The 22,575-nt window shown below is 37.3% G+C and overlaps 1 protein-coding gene across 1 annotated transcript in view; it reads left to right on the top strand.

The window, feature by feature from the left end:
• TMEM135 (transmembrane protein 135) overlaps positions 1 to 22,575 on the top strand; it is a 155,800-nt gene that overhangs the window by 14,554 nt on the left and 118,671 nt on the right. Inside the window, exons 3-4 of the mRNA XM_058018907.1 lie at positions 1,217 to 1,309; positions 20,504 to 20,537. Of these exons, the coding sequence (XP_057874890.1) occupies positions 1,217 to 1,309; positions 20,504 to 20,537 (127 nt within the window). The remainder of the gene's footprint in view (positions 1 to 1,216; positions 1,310 to 20,503; positions 20,538 to 22,575) is intronic.

The raw sequence follows: 22,575 nt of genomic DNA, 5'->3' as shown, positions 1-22,575 counted from the left end.
CCATTACATCACTTGCTGCTGATACACTGGCTCTCTTTTCACTTAGGAACGTAAGCTGGCATTGCTCGCTGGTAATGTTATTTTTGCAGAAGTATGAGATGAGGCTGCTCATGCCTTTGACGGCAAGACTGAAAGTGAGCTAATCAGATGGTGTTGATTAATTATCTTGGTTCTCTCTTCTGTCTTGTCAATGTGAAATTTTGTCTAAGAAGGTGTCCTCTTCTACCGTGTTTTTGCCATTTTGCTTATTTTTTTTGCTGTGTTTTTAGAAGGGTAGACTCTACTAGAGCTTTGTTTTCTCACTGATAGTGCTTGTCAGCTGAGCAGCATTGGTATAATGGAAGTATATTTATTATGGTACCAAATGTCACAACTCTGACTCGTTTGCCTGTGATTGGCCTGAATAAGTTTGAAGTTGCAGGTCTCCTCAGCAGACCAAACATGGTGGGTGACATTGTGTCTGGCATGCAGTTTGGCTTTCTTCCTTTAATAATGACCGATTTATAGAAAGATTTTCTTAGATATTGCCATTTGTGTAATAAATTTTTTTTTAATTCTTATTGTTGAAGGAATTTTGGTAGTTCAAATTGTGTGAACTCCAAAAGAAATCCAGATCTATCTGCCAAAAATGAGAGCTTAGCCAGCTTAATAGGACTGGGAATTCACTGTTGCTTCCACTTGTAATGTAGAGACTGATTCCTTGGCTTACTGTAAATGTGTACTTTCCTGTTTTTAGCATCAGTGAATCGTCTGTTTGGAGTGTGGCATGTATTATAATTATTTGATTTGATTTCTGTCTCACATGACTGCATCACTTGTTCCACAAGGCAGGTCTTCCTGAACATCCTACTTGTATTTGGACAAGTAGCAAAGAGATGAATTGCTGTAAGGTCTTTTAGAAGATTTTTTTGTAATTAGTATCTGCAACTTTTCAAAAATATGTGTTGGAAGACACTGACTTCCTGGAAGAAAAGTAGCCACTTAAATGAAATGAATACATTAATGAAGTGTTTCAGGTATTTATGAAGCACTTTGGCAACTCCTCTGAGAATTCTCAAATTGTATAAATATAATGATTAGTGTTCATTACTAAGTACAGATTAATGTAAGAAGACAAAGTTAATAAATCATTGATAATTTTGTAATACAGATAAAATACAGTGTGGTGCATGAATGCTCCATTTGCATGTAATATGTGTCTAAATTATTTTTTCAGGAAGATACTTGGAAAATTCTACTTTTGGTCTCCTGGCTTTGGTGCAGCTTTACCTGCTTCTTACATGGCTATTCTCATTGAACGGAAAAGCAGGTAGGATTTGTGTTTATGGATTTTCAGCTTAATATAATAATACTTCTTGCTTTGGTCATTTGATGATTGACATTTGACAGTTCAGTGTGCTTATTTCAGAGTGCTGGAAATACAGTTAATCTGAAATAGTGTCTTTTTGCAACCTTAAATTTAAATCTAGAAAACTGCAGTGAAAAAACACTTTACGAACATTCAGTTTCCTGTTTGTGGTTTGTTTTGTTTAATGTGCAATTGCATTGCTCAGAATTGCCTGATAAAGCTTGGTTGCTTTAGGGCTCCATTGCTTAGGGCTCCCTAATGAAACTTTTGTTTTGTTCTTGTTTGTTTTTTAAAATATAATTTGAGCAATGTTTGTAATTAGTCACAAAGAAGGAGAATGCTGATGACTTGAGTTAACAACTTGGCATTGGTTAAGATGGAGGAATTACAAGATGTTGTGGAGAAAATTGTGGGTGAGTTGAAAGAATTCAGATTGGATGAAATGTAGTGGTACAGAAAGCAAAGCCTTTCACTTAAGGCAAGGTGCTGAAGTTCATCTGTCAGAGGTAAGTTCATTATGAAAGTATTAAGAGGGGGAAGAAAACTCCAAGGATAGTCCAAAGCTGCCATTTGTAATGTGACCAGGAAGATGGCAGATGAAATCCTGGCTTGTAAGGTTTTATTGTTGGAAATTCAATTTATGTTGGTAGCTTGTATAAATAGTGTCAGTTACAGTACTTTTTTAATTTACTGTGGAGTGAGGTGCTTTAGGCATCTGGTTTGTAAGTTTAATTTAAGGAAGAGAAGGTAAAAGAAGGGTAAAGTAAAGGATTACTCTTTTAAAAAAGATAGTGAAGGAGGTAGTACACGTGGTGTGAATGCACTTTAGATTGCTGTGGATGTCTGAAACTTCCTTAAGCAGTCATTTAAAAATAATGGCAAATATGTATCATTATGTTGTTGACTCATGGTCAGGCCCTGTTCCTGAACTTCAGCTGTGGAATAAGCAAATCCTATGCCAAGTTTTCTGTATGTCAAAGTTCTGTCCTTTTAAAAGAATGCATTAGAGCCATTGTTTTTGAAGATTTAGGACATGTAAGAGTTTCTGGAAGTATGGGAGCACTTCTAAATCACTTTGTTTAATGTAATTATAGAGAAAATAATTGTAATTAAGTTACCAAATAATCATAATCAAGTTACCAAATGAGTTAATTATCTTTTTCATGTCCTCTCTAGCTCACTGATTTTCATCTTGTAGTAATTACTGTTAAGAGTTTGGATACATGTTAGTAAAACTTTATCTAGTTACTTAGACTCCAGCGCTGCTGTTGGCATCAGAGTATCATTTTGGGGTGAGAGCAAATGTATTTTTTCCCTTTTATCAGTGGTAACACACGCTTAACGTTTCCTACAGACTTGTTACAATGTGAGGCTTTTCTGTGCCTGACTTCTAATATTTCTAGGTAACATTAAAGAGGAAGAAATCAGGCTGGTTGTCAGTCTGGGACCTTCTTGTACCTTTCAAAATATTTGTGAGTGGAGAGTTGAAACTGCTTATGAGGCCAAACCTGTACAAGGTTTTCGAATAACAGCAAAACAACTATGAGAAAGTTGCAAAGCCATGCTCTTTAAGAGTAACAGAAAGAGTAGGCAAACAAATTTTATATAAAATGGGTTTTTCTAGACTTGTTCGTGGCAATGTATGGAAGCTGTGACATGTGAACAGGATTCTGTTTAGCATCTGAAATTTGAAAGAAATAGAAGTTGAAATAGATGTATGTGGAAATGACAAAAGTATATTGGTACAGCATGTATGCAATGAATGATGCTAGAATACTTAATTTCTGTAGGGTTATTCCCCTTTCTGTCAGAATCCATGATGTTTGACCTAAGATATTTTGTCTAAAAATTCACATTATGTTGGATCAGTTAAAGGAAAGAAGGAACTCTTGATATTGCAGTATAACACATGTATGAAAATGTGGAGTCATTGTTCGTAATGAAAGGAATTGTTAAAGGATGTCAAGAGGTATTTGAAAATTAGGGGTTTTTTTAAATACAAAGTTGTTTGGTATGTTCTCAGATGGCAACTATGTATAATGTGCAAAATGCTGCTGCTGACAGTGAAATATGACTTTCTGATTTCACATCTGTTTGCCTGTTAGCTTCTGTTACAGGCAAAATCAAATTTTAATAGACTCGCATTCCCTTAGGAAACTGATATTTCACATGGAGACACAGGGGCATTTTCAGTTATCTGCTGAACAGCTTAGAACAAATTGTAGTGAAAAATCAGGAAAGTGGGAAAAGTCCTGATTTGAGTTCATAAACCTATCTCTAGCCCTTCAAATTGCTGCTAGCAGCTGGCAGCAACATTGAACTTAATCACTTAATCTCTTCCCAAGTGGATACCCTATTTTAAGTACCTCACTGGCATTGCTTGTGCAGTGTCCTTGTCAGTCCTGAACTTGGGAACAGCAGGCTTATAAATCAGATTTTCTTCCAAGTGTTGCTGTTCATGTGTACCAGCCTTGTAGTATGTAATTCATATGGAAGATTGGGAAAAAGAGATTGATAGCTTGGCTAGGCACATTATAATTGTGAGCAGGAACATGGTTTCTAATGTGTGACAGAATTAGTTTGATTGTAGATTTTGTCTGTGTTATGTCTAATTACAGATTTTCAGGACACTCTCAATGAGGAGGGGAGGTGACATTGCATAGAAGCTTCAAACAGCCCCAGGAAATGCTCTGCACTATATTATGCTCCTGCAGGTCTATAAAAATATAAATGGCACATTAATATGTCCATGTGTGTTCTATGTGATGACCATAAAATATAGTTTTGCTGTCTATGAGAACTAGTTTATCAGGATCTGTGGAAAGGGCCAAGGAATAAAAACACTTCTTAACTTTTTTTTGTGTATGTATCCATAAATGTTCTGTGAGATTATTGAAAGAGAACTGGTCACATTAATATGATTTAGTAATGTTTTGATAAAAATTATTTCTTAGATAAGAGTTGGATTTGGATACATAAACATGGATATTATGAATCTGCACATTGCAAACACATTCTATGCCTTTCGTCCCTTACTCCACTAGGAGGAACTCAGAATTTTCCACTTTTTCTAGTGCTCTCAAGCTTTGTGTGTTGCCTTCTAGGGTTAGGAGGAAGAATTTTTACTGGCTCTAATTTGTTTTAATTGTCAATATTTTAGTCATTCTTTATGTTTATATTGTCATAATAGCTATGGATATATAATAATAAGCAAGCAAGCTTCTGATAGGTGCAGTTGCATGATTATACTTAAAAGAATATAATGTTCTTTGCAGATTCACCTGTTTTACATCTTCTATTAAAGAAAAGTCTGCAATTGTTTCATCATAGAATTCAGTTTTGTAGTATTAGACATTAAAGGCTGTGTTAATGTCTCCTCAAAAATAGAGATGATTCAGTTCCTTTAATTTCATTGGGTTTCCTTAGGAAATTATTGCATTCATTTTATTAACTTTTGTATGGAGTTGTTTAACCATACAATCCTTGTTGGCTCCTACAGGAGGTGTTTCCAACTGGTGATCTGAAGCAATTTTATTTATGATTTTTAAAAAAGCATATTTTGTTTATGTCTTTTGGTTTTTGTTTGTAATTCCAAGTTAGAGTCTCCTGTCATTTCTTTCAACATCTATTAAATGATATCGCCAGGAATTGAACATTCAGGAAGGAGGAGATATGTGGCTTGGAGTGAAAGACATGGCACTGCCTCATTCTAGAAGTACTGAAACTGTTAGAAAGCAAGGAAGTAACTGAATATACTTGTTAAAATTGTGAATCAAGCTGTTGAAATGTGATTTGAGACTTGGCTGAAGCCAGCCTGTTACTGGATATCTGATTAGATCAGTTGTACCTTGCTGACTTCTAAAGAAGTACCATAGCTTGGCAGAGAGCTTGTACTTAAGTCCTCTGTGACTACTTTCTAGGAAAAAGTTGTGTTCTCTAAGTGTTTTGTAAATGTGCTGATATTTCAAAACCATTTTAAGTTGTGTTTTGCTAGTAACTAAATGGCAAACTTCATTTTATTGGACCTTGCTCAAGAAGTCATGTATTAATGAATTTCAAGAACTATAAAGCTTTAAGAGGGGACACAATTCCAGTTTTAATGAAATTAATTGTCTTGTTGCCTGGCTGTTTGGGATTTTTTCTCCCTGCCTTTTGTAGCTAATTAAACTAGAGAAAGTTTAACTACAGCCACCTAAAGTTTCTGTGGCATGTGTGAGGGGACACTTGTGGGGCTGCCTCTGCTCCTCCCTTGGGCTGCGTCAGTGTTTGCATACTGGCTGTTAACATTATAGCGGCGCCCGTCTCGTCGCTGCAGTTATGACTCTGTCACTGATGGTGTTATAAAACCTGAGATTTAGGGCTTTTATAATTTGGTTGTAAAATCGTGCTCTGGGCAAGTATTTGTAATATGTTTTTAGTTGAAAACTTTGGGTGTTTTTAATAAAAAAAAAAAATCAGTGTGCTGGACTCTTAGAAAAATATCTAAAGTACATGCATTTAAAAAGTAAAGCAGTGCAACAGTGTGTGTTATAAAAGAGATCTGTATATAAACACATATATTTACTGTTCTTGGAAAGAAAGTATTACTATGTATTGCTTGGAAAAGTGACAGAAACATTTGTGTGAGAACAATGTGGAATTTTTATACTGTATGTTGTTTCTGATGAAACATTCAGTGCTGTTAAGAGTATTTGCTTGCCATAACTGCCATTAGTCTAAACACATTAAAAAGGAGGAATATCACAGCATTGTAATCGTTAAAAGTATACACTGTAAAGAAATACATTAATTTTGTAACATTCAAATACAAATTTGTTGATGTATATTTCTTTATAGTAGTATAGTATATTTAGACTTGAGGTGGTAATTTCCTTTCTCAAAAATGTTTTGTGGTTATTCAGTTTGGTATATTTTAGGGAAACAGATAAGTCACCATTTTGGTGGGGTGAGTAATCAAAACAAGTGAACAAACTTTAAACACAGCAAGTGTTTTTGCAAGCTTTAGTTGTACTTGGTACAGGTAAGAAATTGAGAAAGCAAGCCATATTGAGGAGTGATTTTTTTCCACATTCTTTGTATTGTAGTGAGAAAACTCTGGAGTTTGGATCACTGACATGAGTATTTGTGGTGTAATCTGATAAGGAGACCTAGCAGGGAAACAAATTTTTTGGAATTGTACTCCTCTAGAGTGATTATTGGTGTGGAATATGGAGCCAGGCTGTAGAAGTTACTGGGAAAGGTTTCTGTTTCTAAACCAAAATATGTTAAATTTAATGGTACTTCAGCAACTGCCTTGGTGAAAGCCAGTGTTTGAGGATTTATGTTTTTATAGTAACAATGCATAAATGTTTGAACATGTTTTGCTGCATGCTTGGAGGGCTGCTACTGTGCTGTAGTTCTAGAACCATCTCATAAAATGTTTTGGATTGGAAGGGACCTAAAAGCTTATCTAGTTCCAACACCCCTGCCATGGACAGGGACACTTCCACAAAACCAGATTGCTTAAAGTTATCAGAAGAAAGGAAAACTGATCATTCAAGGCTGGCAGTGCAGAAATCAATCTGAAAGGTGCTGTGATGGAGACAACATTGTGAATGGCAGGTAGCTCAGGATAGGCAGCTCTTGGGATATTTTTTATGGAAAAACCTGCAATAGGCTAGTATTTTAAACTAGAAGAATTGGTGCTCTCTTTAAGGTATATCCCTGGCAGTGATAACTTTGGTGATATATTCAGAGAGTTTTCTGTTTGTCTTACTATTATTGAATCATGTATTAATTTTAGAAACAGTTTCTGGCATTTTTTAAACTGTTCAGTTAGATCAATACTGATAAAGTCAGTTTTTAAGAACCGTCTTTTCTAAGTGCAGGAGCAGGCAATTGCAGCGTGTTGTAAGTCCAGCAAGTGGGCCAGAAGAGCAGTTTGGCTGAACATTGAACTCCTCGTGGAGCTCAAGAGTAAAGGGAAACTGTGTGATCTCTGGAAGTGAGGTCAGGCATCATAGGAGGAGTACAGAGCTGTGGTTTGCATATGCAGGGAGAAGATTTGAAAGGCCAAAAACTCAATTAGAGCTGAAACTGGTCAGTGCTGTATCTGACAACAGGGAAGGGCTTTTTAAAGTACGTTAATAGCAAGGAAAAGTCTAACGAAAACTCATTGATACTTGTTGAAGGTGATCACCTGACTAATAGAGATGTAGAAGGAGAAGAGACTGTTTTTTGCTTCCATCTTTGATAACATTGATAGGCTGCTCAGCTCTTTGATTTGGAGGACCATGTATATCAGTACAATCCATTTGCAGACACTGAAATTGTAAGGAGCCAGCTGTATCAGCTGGATGTTCACAAGTCCATGGGGATTCATGCCAGAGTTCTGAAGGAGCTATTGGATGTGGCAACAGGACCTCTCTCAGTGTTACTCTATGTACAGGAAGGGTCTGAGGGAAGACCCAATAAGCTATAGACCTGTTGGTCTAACCTCAGTTTCTGGAAACATTCTGAAGATTATTCTGGGTAATATTGAAAGGCTTTTAAAGGAACATCATGATCACCAGGCACAGTTAATGTGAGTTCACAGGGTGCAAGTCCTGTTTAACTTATTTGATGTCCTTCTGTGACCAGGTCACCCATCTAGTGGATGAGGAAAGGGCTGTCATTTAAATTGTAGCCATATTGTGAGGTTGTCTTGTGTGAAGGAAGAGGATGTCCTCTGTGGGTCATAGAAAGATGCTTTGTTACTGGCATAGTATAAACTGTCTGCTCCATTTGTAAAAGTAGCTGCAGAGTAAAATTTGCTTCATTTATATAAACTGAGGAAACCACTTGGTTTACTGTGTGAGAAAGCTGGTGTTCTTAATTATTCCTACAGTAAGTCTGTCCTTCATTCCTGCCCTTTATTCCTTGTGATTCTGTGTGTGCACATAAGATATGGGTATAATCCTTATACTTCTGGATAAAGATATGGGTATAATCCTTATACTTCGGGATAAAAGGAGTGGTTGCACTCATCACTTGGACTTTCCTAACTATCTGAATTGTGTGTTTCTATTTCATACTGGTCATTTCTTTCCCACCAGTTGCATGATTCGCCATTCTGTGTCTCATTACTGTCTAGCTAACTGTTGTAAACTAGATTTCATCCACATGAGATAGCAAAAGTTTGGCACAGTAAATTCTTTACTTGTGAACAGAGCAAGAGGATTTTTTGGGAATCAGTGACTACAGTTCCATACATGTGTAGCCAGTCAGTCTGGGTTATAAACAATCCAGGATTCTGAAAAACTTTAGTGTTTCTGTATGAGTATTCAGCAACCAAATTTAACATTTAGGCTGCAGCATTTGGATGCTGTAAAAATTTGCTTCAGCTTTCTTGTGTGGTAACTGAAGTCTTGCACAAGTTGAAGAGCAGCAGAGCAGCTACAGCTTTATAGCTGACAATTCATTTTCAAGGATAACACAGGCAGACAGGGAAGAATACTGGAAGATCCCATGTGAAATATAGACCTCTGATTCTGGAGATACTACAGAATGCATTGCAGCATCTGGATGAGTCTGTAGGGACTGAGTTTATTTTCTCTCTGGGTTGTTAGAGTCAGGGTTGAGGTGGATCATGCAGGACTCTTTGGTTGCAATTGCTCAGTGGCCTCCACATCTCTTGAGTTTCAGAAGGATTTACCAGCATAGGTTCAGCACCAGCCATGTGGCTGCTTCATGAATGTAAAGACATCTTGGGCAGCATCTATTAAGCTCTGGCTTACTCTGTCAGTGCACATGGGGCCAGCCTGGGTGAACAAAGGGCGGTGCTAAAGTCAAGCAGCAAGCTCTGATAGATCCCAGGTGGCTGTGCAGATGCCTTCCTGTGTTTCTGCATGGCTCCATGACTAACTGAGATTTGATGATAATTAAAATTTGATTTTTAAAAATTATTTCAAGAACTACTTTTGGCAAATCTGTTTCTGATATGTTCACTTTGTAGGCTGAAAACTTAAGTAAAAACTATTTAGTCATCTGCATAGTAGTATAATTTTGTATTCTTTGTTTTTCATCACTAACCATAAAACACCACACCAAAATTTGTAAAACTTACAGTCCTGTTGAAATGCTGACAGATAAAATGTTAAAATTTAGACTGCTGCTGAACGTTGGACTATTCTGTGAGTCTGACTTAAATTCAAATGGCACAAACAGTGGATTAATTACTCTGTCCTGTCGGCTCAGCACTAGCATCCAGGACACACTCATTTGGACTTCCTTGGCTTAAGCAAACACTTAATACATCTTCTGTGTCTGAATGCTTGTGTGTAACATGGAGCTCCCAGAGGGGGAAGAATAAATACTCTGCTAGTATAGAATAAACTTCAGATGCTGCTTAGGTGAGCTGGCTTGAGTGCTGACATTTACCTGGCAAGATAATATCCATGCCTAGCATGCCTCTAGTGCAATGGCTGCAGGTCTTGGAGGGAAATTTTCGGTGCTGTGTTCCTCAGGTCTGCTTGTAGGATATTGTTTTTACGTACTATAGATGAGAGCAGCTTAAGAATTGTTTCCATGCAAACCACTCCTAAAAACTCTCTGTAAAAGAACTGACTTTTCTGGAACCTCATTGTTCCCAAGGAACTAAGGTTATTGTCAGCTCCTGCAGCAGGAAAAGTGTGAAGGTAAAGACTTAGAATGATAATGATTTGCTAATAGTAATCACACAAAGCTTTTCTGTGGCAAAGATTACAGCACTATTCTTAGGTCAAACATCTTACTTCCCCTTCCTGGCCTCTCCCCTCCACATCCCGGGACAGAAAATGGCATGTTTTAATTTCCTTTAGTAAGGAAATAAATTGCCATGTGTTGTAGTGTTTCTTGTAATCTAATGACCTCTATTCCAGATTGAATATTTTTTGATAAAGTGAGTGTATGCCATTAAAACCTTCTTCTATAGACAGTCTGTCTAAGAAGCAGGACCAAACAGTGTCCATGGTATTAAAGGCAAGCCTGGTATTAAGCTGGTCTCATGAATTTGGGCCAGTATCTGTTATTGCAATCCAGACTTCTCCAGCTTTGGTGAAAGACTGAAACAATACGGACTGTCAGGTAGTACAGCATAATTTGGTCTGCGTGAAGGAATTTATATGGGCTCCATCTTGCTGCTTCAGTGATATGTTTTTCCTTTTAAGCTCTTCGGTGTCTGTTATTCATTCCTTCTGAGCAACGGACTGAGGAACTAGCAAAAGTGTTCCAATATCAACTTTTGGCAGTTTGGATATTTGAGATTAATGCCAGAAAATAGTAGGTTCAAACTGGACTTGGCAATGGTTTATTTCTCTCTTTGGTGGGTGAAATGTCTCATTAATGTCTGTCTGTAGTATCTGGCACAGTTCATCATCCAGTATTGATGTCCTGCCAGATACTGGCTTCTCAGTCAATAGGGATGTGTTGAAATGACACTCAGTCACACATTGTGTGGTTTGCTTGCCTTTCTAGAGAAGGTTCACATTGATTTCTGATGTTGCTGTTCCTTGGGACCCCTTGTGGGACCCCCATTATGGACGTAGGCACAGTCTTCATCTGTCTTCTGAGTGATTAAATTAATAGTTCCTAACTGGATTTAAAGCCTGTTTTTAAAATTACTTAATAGGCTGCCATTAGAGGGTCTAAAGGGAGGGAAGAAAGCAAATGTCACTGTATGTTGGCAAGTCTAACTCCATACACTACTTCTCTTGGAAGTGCTGGTCTGCTGTTGCTGAATACAAGGGCATTTAGAAGTTAGTCGCACCATGTGAAAAGTTTCAATAGTTACTTGTTGGAGTTAGATTGATTTGTCAAATCAAATAGCTTTTTTTTTTTTTTTTTTTTTTACAAATTGTTTCAGGTGCTTTGTAAACAGTATTATCCTATCAGAAATGTAACATTAAAACATTATGACTCTAAAGAGAAAATTAGTTCTAAACATGCAAACACTACAATAGCTATTAGTGTAGCAGACTTGAAAAACAGTATCAGGCTGCTGAAGTCTTTTGAAATAGATGAAATGACTGATGATTTGAGTAGCTTATCAAAAAACTTGTGTTGTGGACTGGACTGTCTAAAACTGGGCACAGAATATAAATTGGAAAGGGAAAGCCAGCCATTCCAAGGGGCTTCTTTGGAAGCCTCTGGAGCTGCTTCTTGCTGAGCTGCTCTGAGCTTGTTTTGGGATATGCAGGTAGGGTTGAAGGGCTCTTAACTTGAGAAGGGCTAGAGGGTAGAGGTTGAGAAGAATAGGTCAAATACTGGATAAATTTCAGCTGGTATTGGGACAGCCCCAAGCTGTCAACTGAAGGAGTGACCTTATATGACAAATTTTTCCTCCTTCCTGCCTTCTCACTCTCAAAATACACTGAATATATGTCCAAGGCCAATGAATGCTGGACATATTTTCAACTCTGAATTTTTTCCATGCCCTGTGCTGCTCTTCCTAATTTTTATTAACCGTTCTGTCCATAGTGTCCTATTTTACTTGGGAGTGGTAGTGACTGCCAACAGAATACATTAAACGATGACCTGCTGCTGCTGAGAGTCTCCAAAGCAGTTTTGTTCAAAAGTGTTTGCTTTTGTGCCCTATGCTCATACCTTCCAGACAGAGTGGCCAAACAGCCCATGCCCAGAAAGAACTGAGTGTTTTCTTTGTGATTGACTGAGCTGATTAAAAACAGTTCAGTGTTATTATCAACAGTCCAAAGAAATTGTTATTTGGGGCCTTACTTAACACTAGATAGACCTTCTGTACCAAGAATGTGAATAATTTAAAAAATCCCCAAATCCTTCATTTCTTTTCTTGAGGTTTGATTAATTTGTTTTCCTTCTGTTATCTCCCAGTCAGTCATTCTGTAATACTAATAAGCTTTTTGGAATCTTTTTATCTCTTCATGGAATCTTGTGAGGTTTAATCACACTTTAATTAAGAGGTTTTTTCCCCTCTGTAGGTCAGCGTTTGTTTTTGCTCTGTAGATACCATAGAGAAACTCAGAGAGAAGGAAGAGGGAGGGAATAGTGAAAGAAAATCTGTATAAAATAGAGCATAAAGGAGTTTAAAAAATTGAACTATAGATGTTATCTTGTGTTGCACTTTCTGGAAACTCTGTAAGAATTATTGGTACTAATTTAACTGGAATGTATTACTGTAGATATATTTTATTTTTGGCTTCTCTCCCGTTCGAGTTTTCTCATACCCTTTCTTTGGCATGTGTTCAAATCATAGAACATGTTGAGTTTATTTTATTTCCTTTTAAGAACAACAAATTCTGAGTATTTGCATAAAACCATTTTGCTTAACATTGTAATATGCTCCAAGCAAAAATTACTGATTTACAGTTTTGAGCAATTTCAATTTCTCCAGCTTGAAAAGTTCCATTTCCTACTTTAAACAACCCAAAATATTCCTTTTAAAGGAATATTCCTTTTAAAAAAAGTAGGTCATGAGTCCTTAAACTGTATATTTTTGAGATGAAGTTCTGAACATTATTTTTGTGGTAAAGACTTACCTGCTGGTCTTTACTAGGCTAAAACGTTACCATGTTCTTTTTTGAAAACTCACTGCTTAGGTCTGTTTTCATAATTTTCAGCATTATTTTGAAAGCTTGTCTGTTCCTGCTGATTTTAAGTGAACTTTTGCACCAGGACTTTGCTGCTGACCTCCAGCTGTCAGTAGGAAATTGGTGGGTGTGAGAGATTAACAATACCCTAAACATAATCTGTAGTGCTTGTGTTATTACAGGGATGCAATCACAGCTCCACATCTATGCTGGGTTTGCTTGTGGTGTCAAGCTGCTGTAAAGCAGAGAAAACCCTACCCCTTACCTCTTAATTTTAACTTCTTTCATTCCAGGGAAACCTCCCAGGGAAACCTGTGATTTGTGTGTTTGACTTAATTCTGCAGGTTACAAAGTGGTGTTTTACAGTGGGGGGGAAGGGAATGAAGCTGATGGGAGGAATTCTTCCTGTTTTTGCAGACCGTGAGTCCTGTCTGGGGAGCCATTACAAACTATTATGTTAGCTTCTTAGTTTATGTTCAGAAATTAAAGCCAAAGTTAACTCTTTTTGAATCTTTCTTTTTCATTCTTTTTTCTTTTAAATTGAAAGAGGACAAATGTTCTCAAGTTTTGCCATTTATTTATATATATACATATGTAATTATAATATAAATATTTTTATATGATATATGCATATATATGAAGGTATTTATCACTTAAAATTACTGCTTTGCTGTAACAAGTGAGTACACATAGGTTTTATGCTCTTTCCCTTTGCTTAACATTCCACTCCATATTTGCTTTTGAATCCAGAGATTCTTATAAAAGTAGTTTTGCTTGTGATTTCTTAGACTAGTAAAAAATAATAATAAAAAATAGTTAAAATACAGTGATAAGTGTCAGAATATTCAGCAGCAGATTCAGTGAACAGTGACATTCATGTAAAATTCAGACTTGATTTTCTAGGAAACTAATATAATGAATTTATGGAAAAAATGGTGAAAAAAGTAATGTAGAGTTCAGATTTTGTTGTATAGGCCACAAGGAAAGGTGAGTTTGACTCTAGTATCTGCTTCTTCTTGTGCCAAGTCTTCTCGGTTTGTCAGCATGAAGAGTTTTTGGAAAAGCAGATATCAGGAGTTTAAAGTTTTGGTCTGGGGATGAGGTTAGAACACTTTATAGCAAAGCTAAAACTGCTCTTCTCTTAGCAGTGAGTTGGATATTTTTATTTTCTGGGTGTTTGCCCCACCAGCTGTTTAAATTTATTGCATATGTGGAGAAACATAATCCATCAATGAGGTGTTTAATCAGAGAACTTGTTCTCTTAATTGCATGCATGAAGATTTTTAACATATTGCTATATCCATCTTCAGGCTGCTTCTGTCCCCCTGTGCTGGCTGCTGCTGCTGTGTGTTGGGCTGTGGGAGCTGCCCCAGGGATGGGGCCTGGGTGTACCTGCCCTGGTGTGCCCCTTGCCCTGGGGGGGAATTTGGGGGCCCCCTCTTATAGCTCACACCCAGGGCTGCTCTCCCTGAAGGAGGTGCCTGTTCAGTCAGTTTGTGTTCATTCTGGACACAGTGGTGTTCGTCTTGCTGTAGTTATTTCCTGTTATTTCTGACTTGCTGACTTATTTCCCCTTTAGTTTTGAGCAAGACAAAAAAAAGCAATCATAAGAACCACAATACTGGTAAAAAAGAGCAGTTATAGTAGTTCAAATAAATTTCATTAATTGCAGTGAATGTTAGATTTCAGGATGTCGGCTCAGAAAGGTTTGTGGTTAAACTGAAACAAGGCAGTAGAGAAAACAATTCTTTAAACTTCCTAAACTTCCTATCACCAAAACCAGTTTTTCATGAGGAAATTCTAGGAACAGGAGTGTTGCTATTAGACACAAAAGATGGGCTGGGCAAGGCAAAATGCATGAAAGAAAGAAATATTCAGGAGGAAGAATAAGTATTGAGAAATATTTAGCTTAAAGATGACTGGTCCTTCCTCTCTTCTGTGGCTTTTTAGAGAAAGAGAAGGTGTTTGCTTTCTGTCGGAAATTTTTTTGGGGTGCTTCTGTGGTTGCAATAATTAATTTATGGTAAAATTTCCCTGAGTGTAAGTACTTTCTAAGGATTCATCCCACCTTCAGGCAAGGTCGGTTGGTTGGTTGGGTTTTTTTTGTGTGTGTGGATGGTGCTGTTGTGTTTTGTTTGGTTTTTATTTTTTTTAACTTAGCAACAACTCTGTATTTAAGGGAAACCATAAATACATTGAAGGAAAACCATAAATGAGAGAGAACTGTCAATGACTTTTGTAGGAAAAAACAATCTTGGTTGTATTTAAAGATTGGTATTTTGTATGATTTACTATTATATGAAGCAAAATCTTATGCTGCTTGGGAAAATAGAGTTATTTTTTGAGTTTTATAGCCCATCAAGCCAAGCAAGAAAACATTCTTCAGCAAAGTGTTCCACAAACAATATGTTGGCATGCAGATTTGGACAGTTGTGCCAACAGAAGTTGCTGCTTCTGTTGGCACAAATAGAATTTTTTACTCACGTGTAAGGGAAATTGGACTTTGGCCTCAATCAAGTAAGTTTTCCAGAGTTTACAGCACTTACAAGACGATTTAAATACCTTGCTCACCAGCAAATGCAAAGCCTGAGAGCAGCACCCAATGATTTCTTTGACTCTTAAGTACTTTTGGTTAAACAAAAGATAGGAGAACTTTAATCTGGTTTATATTTCCTCTATTTTTATTTGAAGTCCTGAAGGTAAATTTTGAAAAATTTGGGATAGTTTTAGCAAAGAGCTCTAAGTATGATTAAAAACTTAATGAACAGTGTGGAAAAACTGAAGGAGTTCAGTTCTTGTTTAAGAGATGGTATTGAAGGGGACTTGGTTGGAGGGGGTAGTGTTAGAGGGGAGGTCAAGATGTAACTTTTCAGAGGCCAGACTAATTCTTGTCTTAGGGTGCAAATTGTAAAGATAAGTACCCATAAAATAATGTATCAGTGATTGTGGTGATTGGAAATACTTAAAAGAAAAATTTGATCTTTTTAAGTAAATTGCTAATTCATCAAATGAGAGTTTGTGTTTTGTATTCATTAGGAAAACAGATTGTTTATCACTGTAATCTCTTCTGATTTTATAATCTGTGAAAACAATTATTGATGATATTTTGAAGTTGCTTTCCACCTTTTTCTGTAGAATAATAGAGTTGTTCAGGTAAGTCTTCGGAATTCAGCTAGTGCAGCTTCCTGCTTGGAGCAGGGCTGGCACTGAATTCAATCCAGCTTGCGTAGGGATTTGTCTGCTCAGCCTTGCAAACCTCTGAGTCCCTGTTCCAGTGCTCTCCTATCTTCCTTGGGTCAGGTGGGAGTGTGCCCAGCCCTACTGCTGGTCCTCCATGCCAGCTGATCAGTGCCTGCTTGTATTGGAGGCCACAGCCAGGCACAGGGTCTGGTGTAGTGAGTGCCAAGTAAATGGGATTAATCATTTCCCTTGACCTCCTACCTAAGCTTCTGGTAATACAGCCCAGTACACTGCTAGGTTTCCTTGTTATTTTTATCCTGTAGCTTTTTGGGGTTTTTAGAAGTTATTTTAGACTCTTTCCTCTGGGCAGTGCAATAACAGAAATATGTGGTTCTCTGTTGAGGTTTATAGGCCATAGTTTAAGAGCTATTGCTGTTATAATTTGGTCTGAATGTTCCCAAGTTGTCCAAAAAGCAAGTTTTATCGAGTTAAACTTTTCTTTGAGGAAGGTATAAATGAACAAGAGAATTATCTTCTAGAAGCCTGTGGTCTTTTGTAATTTAACCATTAAATGTGGAATCTGCAAGATTGGAATTATTCAACTGTAGATAATGTGACCTGTGTTGGATAACTAAACTCTGAAATTTTGCCTACTCAGTTCTCTATCAAGCATGTTAGAAAATTCATTTAAAAGTGTGAATTGAGAAGAAAAAGGAGGAAAAACAAAGTACTTTTCACCAAAGTGAAAAGTATACTAAACACTACTTCTCTTTGAGACTTGAATTTAAGAGCAAATAAAACATTACTTTCATGCAAGCCTCCATTTTCAGGTGGAGACCGCTATTGTTAACACTTTTTCAGCAAAGTATTTTTTTGGTTCTTTAATTTAGTACAAGAAACTGGTAGGATGGACCTTGGTCTACTGCTCATGAATTTAAGGTTCCCCCTAGCTCATGTTTTTCCTTCCTAAGATCACAGGTGTCATTAGAAACAGAGCTGGGTATAGGAGAGACTGTCAATTGGAGAGATGACTGGGAGTCAGTGGGAAGCCACAATGAAGATATTTATGGAGCAGGCTTTGGAGAAAATGGCCTAAGACAGAAACCAAGGAGGAAGAGCAGGCAGTAGGGATTTGTGTGTGTCTGGTCGGGCTTTCCTGTAGTGACCTTGCCAGACTGACACTGCTGTAGCCACCTGCTGGAGTTGGTGTTGCCAGGATTAGCATTCAGCGCAGGTTCATGGACTTTAGCAGTGACATGTAAGCTGTTTATTTGTATCTTTAAACCTCCCCAAAGCATGTGGTTAGACATGGCTGACTAATTATTTTTATTGTTTAATAATTTCCTGCTCTCCTAATACCATTTCCCAATTATATTCTCCCCCTATTTACCAGCTGCAGTTTTAGTACAGTCCTTGGGTTGTACCAGTGACCCTTTTACTTGGCCTACCTCCATCTTTCTGTCCTGTTTCCTGTCAGCTGTCATTGCTACAAAATAGTGCAACATTTTCTGAGCTTCCAACTGCTTTTTAATAGCAGAGTTCAGGTTTGGGTTAGGCTTGTTGGATCACATTTGCACAGGGCCAGGAAGAATGCCCTTTCCCCCTCCCCTTTTTTTCCCTTTTCCATGGAAACATGGGGCTATTTATTTTTAAAACAGTCACAGAATTAATTTGGAGAAAGAAAACTCTTTCTGCTTGGAGTTGCCTGGGCCTCACAGCCGGGCTTGTTGCAGGCAATTGGAGATGACGTCATGTAACAACTTGCTGTGTTTTCGGTTCCGGAAGTGACTTCCTTGCACAAATTTATTGTCTACACATTTCGTCTCCTCCCAGCCACCTACTTCTCACATTGACCTTGCTCCAGCTGCACTGCAGCTTCTGAGTTCTTTCCTTCCTCTTCTCTAGCCCCTTTTCCTTTCTTTGTCTTTGTCGTTGGTGAGTTGCGTTTTACCCCCAAAGGGACTACAATAGAAACTAAAACTCATTTAGTTCTTAGTTTGTTAGTGTTTTAAAAAAGACTAAATAAATTTCAGTGGGAGGCTAAAAAGCCCTGCCTGCATGACAGAGAGATTGCAGGGGAGAATCCACTAAGTAAGTTATGTGCACATCACAATGATCATCCTGCTTCGTGCCCACTGTAGAATCTACAAGTGTATACAGAGTGTGCTCTGAAAGCTGCGTCTGTCGCTCGGTTGCTGGTTGAGTCTACTCACAGGTGTGTTACTGCAGGATGTTTTTGATGTTCTGACATTTTCCAGAATACTCAAAGTGGATTGAGTTACCAGGTTAGCTCTTACGGATAGGTTTATCTCTGTGTTTCCAAACGGCTGAGTGTTTGGATGTTTATCATAAATTTTTAATGCTATTACAGGGGTAAAGAGAAAATCTAAGAAACAGGAAATATCCAGTATATTTTCTTGAGAACAAATTAAAATAAGTTTTACAGTACACAGAACTGTGCATTATCTGGTAGTTCGCTACTCAGGAGGATTGGGGCACCAATATTGTTTTATCACTTGAGCTAGTGAACTGAAAGACTAGGTGAATGTTTGCAGACCAGCCTGAGAGTTGAATTTATCTATTGCATCAGGTGAATTTTTACCCCTTCCTGTTCAGAAATGTCATACAGTATTTTGATGCTTTATTGCAAGTTATGGGGGCTATTTTCCTTAAATACTCATTGACCATATTCCCTACCTTTTGTCTTCTTTTTTTCTTGTATGCCTCATTCCCATCAACTCTTTATATTCAGGCTTTTTTTCCTTAGGCTTTCATGCTAGAATCTTGTTTCTAGTATCTGGCACAGGGAGGTACTGGGTAGAGAAGGTATACAGAGAGCAGATTTGTAATTTTGCTTTAAAAAAAAACAAAAACTACCATGAAACCAACTGATTTTGATAGTTAAAGTTTTGAACTTACTCCAAATTTGAATCTTCTCTGTGAGTAGAGAGCAATTAGTGGAAGTCAGTAGGCTGTGTTATTGCTTTCCACAACTTCATTGTGATGTGGAAGCAGTAAAACTTTTAAGTGGAATGTAGCTTCCCTGTAGCTTAGATGGCTGCTGTGAAAAACCTTGATCTGGATGTGGAGTTTGACAAAGTTACGGAGATGTAAACATGGGGGTTAGTAAATACTGAGTAAACCTTTTGAATGAATCAAACTTGGGAAGTGTGCAGCACAGATTTATTTCCTGCTCTCTGTGCTTTGGTTTTGTTCACCTTCAAATGAACTGATAGCAAGATATGTTCTGTTAACATGTCTCTCTTAATCACTCTATGAATGCTTAGAAATTTAAAATGTCATGACAATGGAACGTACAAGTCTGAGTTAAGCCTTCAGTTATATATTACCTTCTGTAGTAGCAATATTATAAAAAAAATACTAAATGACATGAAGACAAATATGGAGTCAGGTTATGAACAATCTCAAATACTACAAGGCTGGTGGTAAACTCAAGAAGATAAGAACACCATCCCAGTAGGAATACTGAAACTGTATATTCCACACTTTGCCCACAGTTTCTAATGAAATCTTTGCAGAAGAGGAGGAATATTTCAAGGCAAAGCATACCTCCAATGATAATGTCTTCCACTTTCTCAAGGGTGATGGTTGCTTGTGACTGATGTATAGGAAATAATTTTAATTTCATCTGGACCCTACAGTGCTGTTGGTTGCTGGAGTAGCTCACATCTATGTAGTCAAGTTCAGTTTTCATCTTGTGCTGCAATAGAATCAACAAAAATGTGAGCTTGAGCCCAAGTTTATACTTTTCCTAAAGAACAGTGTGAGCTGTAGGCTGACACAGATTAAAAAATAGGAGTGAAAAAAAAGTAGATAAAGATTAGAAGAGAAGATGGTGGTCACTGTTCCAGGGGACTGTTGGCACTGTGACTTTCAACTGGCTTGAGCCAAGATTTGTGCATCAGTCTCAGCAGAAAACATTTCCTGATATTGTAGACAGAAGGGCTGAGGTGCCTGGAGTTGCATAGCACCAATTACAAAACAGAAGTTAACACACAAGCATTTTGCTACAAATTCACAATTTAATGTAGGCTTAGGTCATTGTTTGCATGCTTATGTTACTGGCTCATATGTAGGCTTAAGTTGTGATAAGTGCTGTGTGTAATTCAAGGTGCCTTGCTCCTTCTGACAGCTTCAGGACTCATGAGGAGCAGCCAGTTGCTATATATAACTTGGTTCCTGTAATTCCTAACTGCTTTGGATACTGTGCTATCAAGATGCTATTTTTATGTTTGCACTTATTTTTCTATAAGGTGGTAATGATTCATCCTTCATCAATAATCTGTTTTTAAAATCCTCTTTTTTAATAAGATATTCTTAATGATTAAAGTGTTTTTCTTCAGTCTAAAAAAATATTTGTTTCATCCACTTATTTTATCTTTTCTGTTTATAGGAGAGGTCTTCTCACAATATACATGGCTAATCAAGTAAGTAGTCCTTTATTTCAATAAAGAATAAAAACATGTAAGATCCATGGGAAATGTCTTGTTTAAAGTTGATAGACGCTGAGATTCATTGCATTTTTTAAATTGTTGCAGGATTTTTCTTTAAGAATTATGCATAATTAGATAAACTCCCTTAAGGGCAAACTGCAATCAGAGGTCTTTCAGAAGTAGCTGTAAAGCAGAGGCTGAAATGTGGTTCATTGTATTATGCTTAGTTTTGTGTATTGTAGCCCCAAGAAGATGGTAATTTTGTATTTCCCTTCCATGATAGAATGGCATCTGGTACTTGATCATTATTTTGCAGATGAGAAATCCAACACCATATACTTCAGTTTTGCCATTAATAATTTTGTAACTTGTGTCAGTTGTGCTTGCAAACATTTTTAACACATGATTGTATCAATTTAAATCTTGAGTCATATTTGTTTTACTCTCCAAATAAATAGCATTTATCTAAATGATGCTTTGTGCATTAACTTTTTCCAAATATAAAATGCTTCGGTTACTTGATCGTACTCCTTTAGGAAAGATCTTACTTTGCCAAAGGAATTACGTGAAGTTTTTGTACATTTTGAGTTGCATAAATAGTCACAGAAACACAAAAAAAGAAAATGAGAATTGTGTTCAGACTACTGAGAGAGTTTGCTGGGGCCTCAGTAGAGCTGTGCATGAGTTGAACTCTGATGGTGATGGTAAGATTTATGACTAAAAGGGGTGAGACAAAGGCAATGTATCATAGTACAGATTAGGGTGATAAAATTAATAGATTCTCTTCTGGCCTTGTACAATCAGTGTTGATGACTTGTAATTCTGAGTATTTTGTGGAGTCAGAGCTTTTGGAAGGACCTGATATCATGACATGTGTTAGCAGGTAAATATCCTGGCAAGTCCCTTTTTGCATTTACCAAACCCGTTATATAGTTCTCTCTCAAACTCTGGTGCTTAACAATTTCTTTTAGGCAGAAATTGTTTCTTGGGTTGTTCTGTATTCATAGATTCTGTCTTTACAGACAGACTCATGAGGGGAACTTACAGACTTCAGAAGAGAAAAAATTAATTTTTGCTTTTCACTTTATCATTATTGTTGAAGTACCATTGTAAATTTTATAGCTTCCTGATTTGTATGACTCATACTCTGTCCTTTAGGATTCCTTTTCTCTATGAAGTTTTTTAACCTAATTTAAAAAGGTGACAAATTCTCCTTTTGAAATTCAATTACTTAGCTGTTCAGAGTCCCAGCAGTGCATGGGAACAAGGTTTGACTCCTGCAATGAAATCTTAACCTTGGAAGTTTTCCTTGAATTCAGAAGGGCGCTGTGTAGAAACTCCTCATTCAGGGAATAGAGGTTATAAGGATGGTGGTATTTAGTTGAACATACTGTCACTCCTTTGGAATACTGTCACTCCTTTCCAAGAGAAGGGAGCAATAGGTGTGCTTAAATAGCAGCACCTCTGAGTATCAAGATTCTGAGGAAGCTGTCATTGTGTTCATGGCTCTAAGGATGAAGGATCAGACAGGTCACCTGGTATCGAACAGAGCTGTAAGGGAAAAGTCAAGCTGTGGAGTTACATTTTATGGATACCATTTGGCATGGATATTCTCTTCAGCACAAGGACTTATTTTAGTCACAAATCTTTGGTGAAGTCAGAGCTGCCAGAGTTTGCTCTCTAAACTTGTGATCGTGTGACACCTTGTTAGCAAGCCCTGTAATCACAGTAAATGTTTCCCTGTTTGTGTTGCTTATCTTTGGCCTAGAACTTTATATATTTTTATAAGATTCATTTATAAAGTTACTAAGCCTTTAAAAGATTTGTCTGTTAGCTTTAGATTGCAGCATGTCCCATTTTGAAAGCTGTCACATTTTAATCATTAGTGATGGCAGATAGATTGTGAAATTAGCCTGCATTTCTTGCATTCTGTAAAACTCGTGTCAGGACCTGTTAAGATGTTAAGGGAACTAAATGTATTCCTTTGTTTTGTTTCATGTTTTGCTATACTGGGTTTTGCAGCCTGAGCCAT

This window comes from Melospiza georgiana, chromosome 2 (assembly GCF_028018845.1).
Source record: "Melospiza georgiana isolate bMelGeo1 chromosome 2, bMelGeo1.pri, whole genome shotgun sequence".
NCBI lineage: Eukaryota > Metazoa > Chordata > Aves > Passeriformes > Passerellidae > Melospiza > Melospiza georgiana.
Note: the sequence above shows the minus strand (reverse complement) of the source record. Positions and strands in the feature narration are given on the sequence as shown.